This window comes from Hydra vulgaris, chromosome 12 (assembly GCF_038396675.1).
Source record: "Hydra vulgaris chromosome 12, alternate assembly HydraT2T_AEP".
Classification (NCBI taxonomy): domain Eukaryota; kingdom Metazoa; phylum Cnidaria; class Hydrozoa; order Anthoathecata; family Hydridae; genus Hydra; species Hydra vulgaris.
In genome coordinates this window covers 27,878,427-27,894,811 of record NC_088931.1, presented here as the reverse complement: position 1 = coordinate 27,894,811, position 16,385 = coordinate 27,878,427, and the positions used below count along the sequence as shown (strand labels likewise).

The following is a 16,385-nucleotide window of genomic DNA, read 5'->3' as shown; positions in this document are numbered from 1 at the left end:
CGAATAGATACTAGATAAAATAGTTAAAAAAAAAAAAACTTGAAAAAAAAAGCATTTTTTATAAAAGTTGAACAAATGAACAAAAATATTTTTTGTTGCAATTAAAAATAAAACGCTTTTATTTTTTTGGCAAGCGCTCTTTTATGCGCTTGCTCAAGTTTTTGCAGGCATGTGGGCAAGCGCAAAAAGACCTGAGCGCAAAAGTGCCGGCTAAGCGGAAAAGAGTCTAATGGATGTTTTTCTTATCCTGGTAATTTATTACTCTTGTAGCCTAATGCAAAGAGGCTAAGTCAAGCTAAAGTATATAATTACCTTTAATATGATGTTTTTTGGTAAAAAGAATCAGTCTTTGATGATGTAATCATTTTTAAACACTGTCTAATCTGGAAGAAACAATAAATGGCTGAGATATTCCACAAGGCTAATCCACACAAGAATCCCTTTTTCAAAGTAGCTTTTATCCTTATTTTTTGGTTTATATGAGTAAATTCCAGTGTTAAAATTTTTATTTGTATTTTTAAATGTTAATACAAATTATCATCAATGATAAATTCATGGTTTCTAAGCAACAAATTTTATTCCACATTCCAGTTGTAACTGCTTTAACTGTCTAGTGGAATCAGAAGTTTCTTTTTTCTAAAATAATTTAGGAATTTTGCTTGTTGAAGTTACAGACCATTTGTTTGAGAGACCTTTCAGATGTTGTTTCTAGCAGTCATAATTTATGGTTTTTTGCTTGATTCAGGTTTATAGATTCCAGTTTATTCCACTGTTTTTAGATATCCAGGTTCATTATTTTTCCACTTCAGGACATGTGGTTTTTGCCTACTAGCAGAACACACACAAATATATATATATATATATATATATATATATATATATATATATATATATATATATATATATATATATATATATATATATATATATATATATATATATATGTATATATGTATATATATGTATATCAAGAAAATTCATAATATAAAATGTTTTTTAGTATTTGGTTGATCACTTCTAACTGACCAGTTCAGATCAGATCAGCTTTAGAGGGAACCTGACCAGATTAGCTTTAGAGGGAAATTTACTGTCTCAATAACAGAGTCTTGGTTTTTTTTTTTTTTTTTTTTTTTGTCCTTCGTCTAGATAAGATTTACCCATCAATATTTCAAATTGGAACTCATCTGAGAAACATTCATGAAAAAAATAAAGGTAATATTAAAAAATCTCCTATGAATTTCTTAATCAGTCCCATTGTTAGAATAAACAATTAAATAATTACTCACGTTTTCCTCATCTTAAGCTGATACAGTTGCTGACACATCAACCTTGTTTTGTGCAATTGAAACATTATGAGTTCATTGTTGACATAAGTTTATTATTCTTTGCAGATTTACAGCACTTGAACCCCAGTTCTGATTTACAACGCCTTGCAGTTCTGTCAGAAATTATTATACCTGCTTTTTTTATGTGTTTTCTTTTTCTTCGGTTTTCAACACAAATATTACAAATTGTATGTTTATCTCTTGGCATAGTGATGCTTAGTTTTACCACCTCTGGAAGTTTGTTGGGGTATATTTCCTATCAAGTTTAGCTCTGCTCCTGTTTACTGTCATCTTAGCAGCATTAACTAAATTTTTCTTCGCGAGTGATTTGAATGTTTTAATAAAATTTCAGGTATTTCTGAGTTTTTTAAAAATTTATATATATATATATATAATTTTTATGTATATGTAATATATATCTGTCTGTGTGTTTCTCTGACATTTGAGGTTCTTGTCTTAAAAATTATTTTTAAACACTAGTTAAATAATAAATAGTAGAATAGAAACATAAATTTAAACATAAACAATTGTAATTAATCATAAATTTTGCAACCTTTACTCTGGTAAAAACAGTCATGCAAAACCATTAAAAGTCCTGCATTCACCAATTTAGTAAACAATGCTTTATTATTATTACTTTTTTTTTTAATTTTCAAATATTTTTTATATATCCAATACTGAAATACCAATATTAAGCCAATCCAAAACTGGTATTTCGGTACTTGAAAAAAGTAGGAATTACAGGTATTTCAGTATCGTTACTCTGGCTATTTATTAGAAACAGGCGCTTAAACAGTGATGTGTTAATGATAACAATGTGAGCATATCTAAAATGTTGTTATACATCGTTATAGTTATCATAAAATTCAGTTGTTAAGGAAAGAATATCATTACAATTTAACAAAAATGTAGTTTTTTTTTAAAAAAAAACTATATTTTTGTTAAATTGTGATGATATTCTTTTTTGAAATCTTTATAAATTTTTTTTTTAAAAACTATAAAGATTTTTTTTGAGTATTAAGCACACTACACAATAAAGGTAAACTATTTTTTAACTGGTAAAACATAGATTTATCAGTAAAGTAATTAATTACAGTTTGTATTTTTTAGTTTTTATATTTAAATTTTCATCCTTCTTAGATATTTCGGAAAGAATTCATATATTTAACTTAGCATGTTGTTTGAAAACAAAACTAAATTAGGAAGGCTTTTGAAATTGATATGAAATTGGGATATCAATATATGGTTTAATATATACACAAAACGCATACATGCATATAAATACACACCTACATTGATACGCGCATATAAACATGTGCATATGTGGAAGAATAAGGAGTAGAAGAAGAGGTTTTAAAAAAATTGAATAGGTTTTAAAAAAAGGGAAGATTAAAAACAGTTATATTTTAGAAAAACAGTCAAGCTAAAATAAAGATTTAAGACAGTGATAATGATGTGTTAGAAATTTATTGATTGTTTTTATAGATGATAAATTTTTTGATATTGGTAATGAAAGTATTTCTAGAAATGTTTGGAAGACTTATATTTATTGAAATCGGTAGAGAGTTCCAGAAGTGAATTGATTGGTATTTAGTAGATTGAATACCATATTTAATTGTTTTTTTTTTTTGAATGTACAATTATATCTAAGTTATTAGTTATGAATATCACTTGTAAATTTAAAATAGTTATTAGTTAAAATAATTAGATCTCAGTTTTATGTCAGGAAATTTCATAACTTAAAAAAGTAATTTTTATCAAATGTAACATTAAAAATATTTTTTGGGATTGTCCATAAATTACGCAAAGTTAAATTTATTTAAAATATAGAGGTAGGGGAGAGCAGGGTTGGTTTTCACGCGGTTGGTTTTCATGTGGGTTGGTTGTTACAACGCTTATATTTAAACCTTTAAATCACTTGTTTAATGAACATTGGAAATGTTTATATGTCCACTTGATTTCAAGTTGATCAGACCATTACTAAAAAAAGTTATTGCAAAAATCTTAAGCCTTGGTTAGTAAAATTTTTGTTATTTTGTGTTTTTCTACCGAATTTAGTAAATAATAAATGTTTTTAATATTGATTAATCTAGTTAGTTCACCAATTCATGAATTTAAATCAACTAACAAATGGCTATTAAAGCATAGCATCTAAGTAAAATCAAGTTCCAAACATTATTAGTCATGAAAGGGTTGCTTGCCCGTTCCTACTGCTTGACAACCACAAAACACTTAAGCATTGAAGGTTTAGACTTTGCTAAAGACAATGGAGTGGTGATGCTGACATTTCCACGACACTGCACACACAAACTACAGCCAATGGACAAATCAGTATATGACCCACTTAAAAAACACATTAACACTACAGTTGACTCTTGGTTGTTTATGCATCCTGGAAAAACATTGACCATATACGACATTCTAAAAATTGTGAAGGTTGCGCTTCCCATGGCTGCTACTCCACGAAATATTTTAAGTGGTTTTGCTTCAATAGGGATATTTCTTTTAAATCCAGACATTTTTTCTGATGATTAGTTTGCTCCCAGTTGTGTAACTGATCTATAACCATATGTGTAACTGAATTATTTGGAAACATCCTCTCTTGTTGAGAACTCTGTAACAACCTTTCAACCTGTTGATATGCCTAATGTAGGTTCATCCACTAACTTTGATCCCCAACCAGGCTCATCTAAAGAGCAAGTTCAAGGTTCTGAGGAACTTGATGAACCCACAGTAAATATTTTAGAAATAGCAAATGCTTTTCAGCAGAATTTAGGCATACAATCTGATGTAGACGCTGATATCAGTAAGCCTAAATATGTCACCCCAGGAAGAATAACGCCATTTCCAAAAGCAGGACCAAGTATAACCCCTACCAAGGGCAGGAAGAGGCATTCATCACTAAAAGCGACCGCCTCCCATGTAAAAGCATTACTAGCAAGCAAGAAAACTATGATTAAAAAGAAAACAATTGAAATAGGTGGCCGTAAAGGCAAATCAAAAATGAGTCCTGCAAAAAGAAAAGGCAAAGCTGCAAAAAATATTGAAACTTCGTCAAAAGATAAGGACAATTTTTGCTTGTGCTGTTTTGAGTCCTTTGGTAAAAGCAGGCCAAAAGAAACATGGGTACAGTGTCTAGAATGCAAGAAGTGGACACATAAACAATGCACACCAGACAAGCTGAACTTTATGTTTAAACTGTAACTCAGATGAAGAGTTTAATTAACTAAAAATACAACGAATTGTCTTTAAATCATGTCCTATTGTCATATTGCACTGAAAAGCTTTGTTTATTATTCCAGGTGTAATTTTCAAATGTGAAAGATTTTTTAATACAATAACACAATTATATTTTATTAATAAATCAACTGATATAATCGTGTGACAACCAATCCTCATAGAGGGGTTGGTTGTCACACTCTGGTGACCTTTTTAAAATTAATGTTTCTCATATTATGTGCACTTTTGTCAAATAAAATGATATAATAAATATGCGGAAATGTGCTACACATCTTTGTATAAAATTGCGCTCCCTTTGGATAAAAATTGAATAAATGGCATTCCAAAAATTAAAAAGTGTGACAACCAACCCCACTCTCCCCTAGATCATTTGCTCTTTTGCGCGGCAATTCTCACTGGCTGTTTTTATTTTTAGTTTAATTAAAAACTCTGCGAGGGAAAACTTATTTTTTTTGCTTTGTCTATTAGTTAAATTTAGCGTTGCGTAATTTATAAACAATCCTATTTAATTAACTGTCAGAGTGTTACATTCCGATCTATGTTTTGATATATTGTTTGCACTTAAGTTACGTTCTTTAGAATACTTTTGCCTATTTTAACATAATCTGCCCTACTGTTAGTGGAAATTGTTGCCTAACACTATTTTCTAGAGACTTTTTATTAATCACTTTTTAATTTAATTTGTTTAGGTATTTTACATGGTTGACCATCATTACTGTTTATATATTTATATGTTTAAAAATCAAGATCTGCATTATAAAGTTTGGAAACCATCAAATAGAAACACGAGCAAAAATCTTTAAACATGTTTGTCTTTGTTTTTAATTTGTATCACAAAGATAAATTGTTTGCATGTTTAACAATTAATGTTAGTTTACTATTGCGTTCTGTTTTTGCGTGTTACGAATTTCTTGTTTATAATTTTTAAACGCTTAAGAAACATTAATGTTAAATATATGTGAAAAAGGTTACGTTTATTTAGTTTTTTTGTTTGGTTTTTATTTCTTTCCTATTTTGAAATGAAAGTAGTAGGAGCGTTAGAGAAAAAAGAAGTAGGAGAGAGTGATGTAAAAAAGAAGAAGGGGAGAGTGATATAAATTTTTTTTATCAAATCAGTTAATTAGCTGCAGCCAATCGAATTTCATAAACGATATGTTTTTTAGGAAATCCAGTCTATGCTTAACCGGCCAAAAATCAAAGGTGCACGTAAAAAAACCTTTTATAAAGAAATGCAAGGAGCTCATTAAATGGCTAAGGTTAATTCCTATGGCCGTTTTGCTCAACTATTAGAGAGCGCGATTAAAAAAATGAAACTTGAGTTTTATTTTAGAATCGATTGTTATATATATAGATTACATAATTATTATTGTAAGATAAAAATCGACATGGAGTAAACTTAAAAAAGAAGAATACAGGCTGTGACTCTATACCCTGTAGTCAAGCTAAAGAAACTTGTATAATAGAGAAACAACCTTTGCGGTTGTTGATAGTACCTTTTTCCAAAGGAACTTTGAACAATAGTTCAATAGCCGATAATTTTGATCACGGAAGCATAAAACAGATCAAAATTCAACCGCATTGATTTGCTTCGAGAATATGCTTGTAACCTTTTGTTTTGTAAACAAAAAGCGACATCAAGACTACTTAAGGTGGTACCCGAAGAAATATATTAAAATCTGATTGGAACTAGAGCACACTTTCATTTTTACTACATAATTTAAAATAATTTTAAAAATGCTATCAAACTTAAAAATTTTTGCCTCGATTACCTCAAAAAAATTGAATTACTTAAAAATAAAACTCAAAAAGTAATTACTCAAAATTTACTAGTCATTTTAGCATGAGTTTTGGAACATTTTTTAATCACGGTAATATAATTTTTTTGAGAGAAAATAAATGAAAACAAATGAGCTAAACAACACTAATATAACAAAATTTCAAAGTTTAAAATGCATTGAAAAAAAATCTTTTCTTAAATAAATTTTAATAATCTGAAAAATAAACTGTGAAAATTTCAGCACTTTTGCATAATTATTTAAAAAGTTATCATTTTACAAACTTAAAAAACTATTGAAAAAGCATATTTTTAAATTTTTCTATATAAAAATTAAAATTACTCAAAAAGCATAAAAAAATATATAATTCTGGAATAAATATAATAAATTAAAAATCTCCAGATTATTGAATCGAGCGCCTCGTTTGCATTCTGCGTTCGACTATGAAAACATTTTGAAAGCAATTCATCTGCTGATAAATCGTGAAAAATTGGTTTTGATAAATTAAAAATTTCTGTTGATAATGATATATGTTCTTTTTATGTGGTTGTACCATAAATCTTATCGTAGTAATATTTTCGCCTACTAATTTCATCTCGCGGGCACACTATGCTGGTATTCTTGATCATCAAATTTAATGCAGTGAATAAGTACTGCCCAAACTGCTTTCTTCATAGCATATAAACTATCAACATTGTTTTAATTGCTAAACCATAAAGTTTTGGAGAGAATTTATTACTGATTCTTTTGTTAATAACGGTTCAACTGAAAATAGAGATGAAAGTGATAGTTGTAGTCATGATGACAGCACAAAAGAAATTCATAATCAAAATATTTTAGATATAGTCCATTTTTACACGCTGGCATTAGAGTTTAGAAACGTTATTAAAGGAATAGCTGATTTCACTGGGATTTGGCCTCTAGTTTCACATTTGTTTACTATTGAAAATTGTGTTGAAAGTACTATACAACTTTTTATGTCTTGTTCTTGGTTTTTCTGATGAACCCTATCTTTATAATCAACGTCATTCTATAAAAACACCACTTATGCCTAAAGTTATTTCAATTGCACAAGATCTTATTTATGTTTCGTCAAAAGGGCGAACCAATAATCATCTTGCACTTGGTATGACAGTCAGACAACATACTAGATCCAACAAACTTGTTGACATTTTAAATGGTTTTGGTCATTGTGTATCAAGTTCGACTGTCATTCGTCATAAATCTGCATTAGCAACATTGAATTTGATGAATAATACTATTGTACCATGTAATGTAGCAAAGAAAAAGTTCACAACTCTAGTATATGATAATGCTGATTTTCTTGAAGAAACTCTCTCTGGATCTGGAACAACTCATGTTACTTATGGAATTTGTATTCAAGAAAAATACAATTGCAATTTTGGCAACTCGATACAAGTTAGCAGAAGATTAAAAACTGTGCCACTACCAAAACAAGTGGTTCAACCATATCATTTAGGGAAAAAACCTTCTTTTAGTGTTTCAAATGTTAGCCAAAGTTATACACAAAATAATCTATTTGATTTGACACCTTCCACAAATCTCAAAGAACAATAGCTTTCTATTAAATTTGATCTTGCCTACTGTTTTATCAAGTTGCCAACTATAAGCTCAGAAACTCTACCTTCATGGACAGGTTTAAACACTATAATGTCTGACAAAAATATGCTAACTACTATATCAAGGCCCGGATTTACCCCATTTGGGACCCTAGGCAGATTCAAATTTTGGGGCCTCTAAAATGATATATTAAACCTTTATTCAAGAATCAATAATGCACTTTTAAAAGCAACTTCAGATGTTGACACTCAATTAAATTTAAAAAAAGGACTTCGGTATGTGAAAATATGTTTTATTTTCAAATTTTACATTAACTTTTTTCTGCACTTTTCCTTAGCAAATTCTTCAATCAATTCGTCGAAATCAATTTTTTTCATCAAATCTACATTACTGATAGCAATGAAAAACTATTTAATGTATTTTGTATCATAGTTGATCTTAAATATCTGACTGGTTTAAGACTAACAAATTATCTCTTAACATTGATAAAACTAAATGGGTTCTTTTCCATCCTCTTATCAAAAAACATAAACTGCCAATTAACATGCCTCATCTTGTTATTGACAATATACAAATTAAACAAGTAACAGTAACCAACTTTCTAGGTGTTTGTATAGATGAAAATCTTACATGGAAAAGTCACATTAAAAACTTATTAAGTAAAATTTCAAAAAAGTATAGGAATATTGTACAAAGCAAGAAATATTTTAAATAAACGTACTTTAGTACAATTATATCACTCATTTATTCATTGTCACATAAACTATGCAAACATTGCTTGGGGTAGTGCAAAGAAAATTAAACTTAAACCTCTTTATTGTCAGCAGAAGCATGTAGCACGTCTCATATATTTTAAAGACCGTTATACTCATGCTAAGCCTCTATTATTTGAAATGAAAGTTTTTAATATATATGAGCTTAACGTTTTTAATATTCGTTGTTTTATGTTTAAATGTAAAACCAATTCATCCCCTATTTCTTTCCATAATTTGTATTCATCGAAAGATAAAAATAAATACATTTTGCGGAATGATAATTTTATAAAGCAGCCCATTTTTCAAACAAATCTTTTTAAATTTTGTATTGATTATCGCGGACCATTCTTATGGAATAAAATAGTTTTAAAAAATTTTACTAAGGATTTTATTCATCAAAGTAACTACTTTTCTTTTAAACGAAAGCTTAAAGAACTCATTTTTACAATTGAAGATGTAACAATATACTTTTGATTTTTTTTTTTTTTTTTTTTAGTGATCTTCCTTTTTACCCCCTATTTAACTATTGATTTATAAAAATTATATGTTTGCATTATTAACAATTGTAATATATAATAATGTATCTTGTATTTGTAACGGAATATTTTAATTTTCTTACTTCGTTAACTTATTTCTTATCTTGTAAATATTTTATAAATTTTAACACGATCATTTCTTAGCGGTACTCGACGACAAGACCGTATGGTCTTCTACGAGTTCCCGCGTTTTTTTATTATTTAATAACGATTATTCTATATATATATGTTTTTATTATTATATATTTGTATTTTAAATATTGTAACGAAATGCTTATTTATAATGTAATAAAAAGAACAAAAAAAAAAAAAAAAAAAAAATAGTTTTTCGTAAGTCTTAACTTTGAAAAACTTCTTTCTCCAGAACAGTTAGTGAGCATCAAACATAAATAGATTCATAAAATTGTTTCGGAATTTGGAAACACAGTTTCCATTTTTTTTTTCTTTAATAATTTTATATAATGATAAATGACTTATAGGTAAATCTTCACTTTTGCAGGTTAACTTAATATAATTATGTAAATGAATTAGTTCATTATACATTATGCTTCATCGATGTCTTCACTGTATTGCTCCATAATTTGGACGTTAGTTTTTAAATCCTCATGTGATATGTTTAAATTTGTCAAAAATCCAAATAGTGCGAAAATATCCTGATAAGCTTTAGCCCGTTCTTATAAGTTTACACTGAGTATTTTCAAACTTTTCTCAAATATATTTGTTGGAAATGCTTCTTTAGGAGTCAATTTGGTTTGTGGTGTTTGAGATTCATCTGGAAATCTTTTGTTTGTTCGTTGCCTTTTGATTGTGTAGTCGGTGTCTGGAAGCAACTTTTTCGCTTCTGCTTCAATGACATTATAATCGCCAACTAATTTATCAAAAAAATCACCAAGAGATGAGTATAAATTCGAACAAGTGTCTAGAGTAATTTTTGAATCTTGTAGACATTTTGAAACTAAGTTTATTCAACTCAGGACGGTGTTCCAAAAAACTGTTAGTAATGCAAATTCAAATTCGTCCATCTTTCCAATCAGGTTATGTGCCTCCGCTCTCGAATTCGAGTCAAAACTTGAATCTTCCGCGATTTCATTTAAAGAATCTTCTATGTCTTCGTAGTTACGATATATTGTATTCACAGAGTCTGCACGAGCACTCCATCGGGTTTCAGACAAAGATTTAACAGACCTATCCGAAAATTTCTCTAGAACAGCCCATCGTTTGGTTGATGATGAAAAAAAGTTATATATTTGTTGAACTATTCCGAAAAAATTAATTGACTCTATACAACAATCAACACCAGATAAACCCACTAAATTCAATGAATGTCCAGCACACAGCAAAAAGGTGGCCAACTTATTGATATTCAAAATTTTCGTCTTCATACCTTTATATTTTCCAGACATGTTTGGCGCGTTGTCATATGATTGTGACTACAGTTGGATATGTCCAAGCTGAGAGTTGAATCCAAAAAATTGATGGTTACTTAAGCTAATTTCTCACCCGAGTGATCTTCAACTTGCATAAAATTGATAAATCTTTCAATTGGTTCAAATGTTGTATCATCAACATATCTCAAGATAATACAAAGCTGATCTTTGTAACTTCTGGTGTAGAATCGATCGATAAACCAAAATATTTTGAATTTTTTACTTCGTTGCTAATTGACTGTAAAACTTTCTTGGTCATTAGTGCAACGAGTTCGTCACAAACAGTCTTTGAAAAATAACTAGTTTTTCCAGATCCAATAATTTCCATAATTTTCCACATGTTCAGATAGAAAAGGGTCAAACTTCGAAATAAGCTCCAGTAATCCTATAAAATTACCACTGGATTCTTTGCCGAAACTTTCGTTGGATCCTCTGAAAGCCAAGTTTTTTTCTACTAAAGTACAAATCACTGCTACTACTCGTTTCAAAACTTGTCGCCAGTAATTTCGTTCCTTTCTGATTTCAGAGTCCAGCTGAACTTTTACACTATAATTATTTTTACGCTTTAAATACTTCATCAAAGCTTCTCTTTGTTCGGGTGAGTTCTCATGACTTTTTAACAATGAAAACAAATTCTTCCAGTCTCTAAATCCATGCGTTGCTAGGGTGATAAACTGAGAAACTCTTAACAGCTTGCACACAAAGCAAAACACACTACCTAGCGATGGTGAATATATTAACCATTCTCGTTTAAATACTTAACTATTGGCTTTTTTGCTAGTGAAAAGGTTTTTTGAGCAATAGCGATCGTTTTCTGCATACGACGTTTTTGAAGCCAAAAATGTGTCATTTATATTCTGACAGACTTCATCACTCTGTCTATTAATTTGAGGACTCAGATCATTTAAAGTTATTGCACTTATTGGAGATAATTCACAGCAAGCTAGAGTTGATGTTTCAGTGATTGCTGACAAATTATTTGTTTCCAATCCAGTAGCATTTTCATTTACTTTAATGAAAAACTGGTCAAGCTTTGGTAATTTTTTGATTATTTTTTTCAGCTTTTTTCTTACGTTTTTGAGCTCCGCTTTCATATGTTCTCTTCATTTTTTAGTTTTTTCTAAAATAAAGGAATATAGTTTTTCTAAAAAAAAGGAAAAAGTCAAATATTCTTATATTTCTTTGCTAAAATAAATGAAATAATGCACTAATTAAATTCTTACATTAATTTATTGAATTGTACTATACTTAAAAAGAGTTTCTAGTTTATTCTGTAAAAATAGAATTCAAATTTCAACTTATTAAATTGAAATTTGATTTCTTTTTGAAAATTTGATTTTGAAAATGTGTATATTCCCCACATTATAATTTCACAAATTATGAATAAACAAGGAAGGGGTGTATGTTTTCACTAAAAAATTACTAAAGTAATTTTTAAGAGATGGCGTCCCTTAGAAAAAATATGTTTTTCAAATTAATAATTTGAAATTATGAACGTTGATGTGCAAACTCACAATATATAAAGTTCAATTTTTTTTCAATACAATTGTTGATTTTTTATCAAAAGTTTTCAATTCAAATATTTATTTGTTTTGGAATTGGATCTCCTGATGCTTGGGCGCCCCCAAAATCTTGGGGCCATAGGCAGTACCTAGTCTACCTATAGGTAAATCTGGGCCTGACTATATCTTAATTACCAATTATTGATGCACCTGTAACTGAAATATCAATTATCAATGAAATTTTGAAGCAAGCACTTACAATTACAAACACGCTTGAGCTAAAACACATTGTTTTTGATGAAGCTGTCTACTCAAAAATACAATTAGTTAGATGGAAAACTGAAGAATACTTTAGTCGTATTGTAGTACGTCTTGGTGATTTCCATATGTTAATGTCATTTTGTAGTGGAATACCAAAGATTTATGCTGATGCAGGAATGCAGGTAATGTTTTCGAAATTTGTAAACATTATGATAACTTTTATTGTAAAAGTAATTATTTATCGTATTATATATTGGGTTGAAACTTATTTACAACACAGTAACAACATAATAAATGAAATAATTTTACAATTTGGCATAAACAGTTATTAAATTTAGTAGGATATATTTATTGCATCTGGAATTGTGGCATCTGGTTCCATTAACGGGGTTCTGTCAGGAAAACAGTACAGTTGATCTGTGCGTTGTCATAAAACATTATATGAAGCGCTTCAACGCCTCCACTTTCAGTCATTTTTGGATTCATTGGAGAATGATGAAAATTGTGATATTATTGAGTTTGTGTCTGCTATGAGAGAATGTATTGTTAGAGAAAATGATGACTATTTTTATCATAATTATAAATTTTAATGAAAATTTATTTTTCCTTTTAAGGCTATTTAAAAAACACTTTAAGGTAAAAACAACAAAAAACTTCTTGCACAACTTTTTCTTAAATTATAGTATAGTAAACTTTTTTAACTTTTTATCACTATATATTTATGGTAGTAATTTACTGCCATAAATATATAGTAGTATAAAATACAATATTTACTGTATATATTGCATATTATTTCTTATAAAAGGAAATTAAATGGATCTTGTTAAACTTAAGTATGAATCCAATCAATCAAAATGTATGTGATAATTTTTTTTCAGGATTATATTGAGAGCCCAAAATTTGAGAATCTGTGTCTACTGAACAAAGATTTCGTTGACGTACAATGCCAGAAAAATGCAACATTCAACTTTTGGTATAATTACATAGATATGATCCAAATTTTGCTTTTACACATATGAGCTACACGCACTGGGGATTGGGCATTACATTTATCCGCTGTTAGGTCAATGCTTCCATGGTTTTTTATTACAGGTAGAGTGAATTATGCGTGATATGCTTCTTCATACTGGGTGGAAATAAAGAGATTAGCAATAACTCATCCAAGTATATTTAATAAATTCAGCTTTATAATAAATAATGGGTAATCTTCCTTTGTGTTAAAAATATATTTAGTGTATTCATAGGTAATGCTAAATGCAACTACAAAATTTAGATTGTTTAATATAAATAGTATAACTTCAATACCAGAAAATTTACCTTTTACTCCAGCCTACTTTAATGCATTATATTTTAGCTGTTAATGATGAAATTCACAATAAGTAGACTTCTCAACAACAAGAACAAGATGGGTTTTAGAATTGCATGTGGCCAGACAATTGAGCAAACCTTTAATAGGGATTCGAAAACACAAGGGGGCATTGTTGGGTTTACTTGAAAACGATCAGCTGTTCATCGTTGGATCATAGCTCAACAACAACGCTGTGCTATATTTCAACAATTTTCAAAATCATTTCGGGTAGTAAATCTCAAACAAGGTAATTTTATTCTCTTAATTTTTGCTTGATTTTAATAAAGTAATCAAGGCTCTTTTTACTTAGCTTCACACTGCTTACTGTGTTTAGAGTATTAGTAATATATTCAATTATTTTATGTTGTAGACAGAGGAAAGACCTTGACGTTAGTAGGATCAAAAAGGACGAAAATGCTATTCTTGATGCTCTATCAACAATTAAAGCCATGGCAAACACATCTGATTTAGAAACAACTGTCCTTATTCATTTATCTACAGGAGTAGTTGCAACTGTTCCATTGACTACAAATATGAGAAACATGTTGCGTACAGGCGAAGAGAAAGTTGTATAATTTATTAACACTAGAATACTATCAAATGAACAAGATTCACACTCATCCATACCGAAATCAATTGTAACATTTTCCAGTGTGTTAAAAAAGTATTCAGCTAAAACCTCTTATGGGGACTAAGTTACGGTAAAAAACACAAAAGATTTGTTTGCAAAACTAATTCTAATTGCCAAATCCAGAAATTTTGAGATGAGAGAAGTTTTAAAGTATCCTCTTCGTCCATATCCAATGCCATTTTTTACAACAGCTGGTGGCTTAGTAAAAACACAAAAAAGCAAATTAATCAGTTTAATTGAATCTCCAGTTGTTAATGCTATTGTTAATAATGTTGAAAAAAGTGATACTTTGATGATTGATGCTATGGCTTTACTACAAACATTAAAAATTATCACTCTGACATTTAAAGAGTTATCTGATTTTATTCTGTGTACATTCATTTCTATGGGAAACTCTTTGGATCATCTCGTATTGATTTTGTCAGTGACAGATATCCCGAAGTTAGTATAAAAGATCTCGAACTAGACAAAAGAGCTTCACTGAGAAGCCAGACAATCAAGATTATAAACCCTAACCAAAAAATTCCAAAGCAGTGAAAAAATACATGTCTGTTGGAAGCAACAAAGAAGATTTGGTAGACTTTTTATATCAAAGCTGGCAACTGAGCAATCCTAGTTTGTTTTGTGGAATTCCAGTATACATAACACACTGTGAGTTTTGTCATCAATTTATCCGTATATTAAAAACGGTTGTTGTGAGCGAAGTAGTTGCTTTGCACTGCAACCATGAAGAAGCAGATACACGCCTTTTAACTCATGTTGAACACGCCGTCACCAATGAATCCAAATTGTTTATGGTAAAGAATATTATTTACATTTAAAAAAGAATAAAGCCTATTATACATAACTCGCTCTAATATTTTAGAAAAACAATTAAGAATTGAGATTGGACGATAATTTGCAACTTCAGAAGGATCGCCTGATTTTAAAATTGGAATGATTTTTGCAATTTTTAGGTTTTCTGGAAAAACACCATGTTTTAAAGATAAATTAAAAATATGTAATAATGGAATTGTGATGTATTTTATCGATTTAATAACGACATTACTACTTATAGAATCAAAACCTACACTTTTTTTGGGCTTTAACAAAGAGACTGCGTCTAATAATTCATTTTCCGTAAGTTTAGGATTAGACATAACACTAATGTTGTTTGAGGTTACGTAAGACTTAAAGTGTATTTTAGAAGTTGCTATATTTGATGATAAAATAGGACCTATATTTACAATGTATTTACAATACAATTGTTATTAACTTAAGGATTTTTCGGAAGTAAATTACCGTATAAACGTTTTTTACCGATTACCTCCTTTATAATTTGCCATGTTTTTTTCGAATCATTTTTGTGTTTAAATAATTGTTCCGAATAGTAATGGTTCTTTGAGCGTTTTAAAACTGATTCATATAGCCGTTTATAGGTTTTTCTAATTTGTTTCATTTTTAAGAGTTTTTTTTTTAAGAAACTTATTATATAAATGTTTTTTTTTTTTCAGGATTTAAGAATGCCCCTCGTGATCCAGGGGTTTAAAAGTGTTTTTGTTATACTTGATAACTTTAGTAACTTCCGGGAATGCTTTATTATAAAGATTAAGAAATTCAGTTAAAAAGATATCATTTGCTTTATCGGCATTTAGATTTAGTTGTAAGGTGTCCCAGTTGACACCAGTAAGAAGTTTATGAAAATTTTTGATGGAAGCGTCGTTTACTAACCGTGTTGTAATTAATTTTTTTCTATCACTAAGAGCATCATAGTCGATGCATTTTTGCGATAGAATAAAAATAGGGAAGTGATCAAGAAATGTCAGATTTAAATATACCTGCCCTTATTTTAATATTTACGAAATCATTTGTAATAATTTGATCTAAAGATGTTGCACTTTCTCTAGTTACTCGCGTTGGTTTATTGGTTAAGGGAATATAACTATTTTGAAAAATTGTGTTAAAGAAGTTCTTAATGTTTTTATTTTTGTCGGATTCTAATATATTAAGATTAATGTCACCAAT

At 29.1% G+C, this 16,385-nt stretch overlaps 1 protein-coding gene across 1 annotated transcript in view; it reads left to right on the top strand.

Moving 5' to 3' along the window:
- Positions 1-5,542, top strand: part of LOC100205361 (pericentriolar material 1 protein) — a 53,288-nt gene extending 47,746 nt beyond the window's left edge. Inside the window, exon 31 of the mRNA XM_065812798.1 lies at positions 5,255-5,542. Within this exon, the coding sequence (XP_065668870.1) occupies positions 5,255-5,271 (17 nt within the window). The 3' untranslated portion in view covers positions 5,272-5,542. The remainder of the gene's footprint in view (positions 1-5,254) is intronic.
- The last annotated feature ends 10,843 nt before the right edge of the window (positions 5,543-16,385 follow it).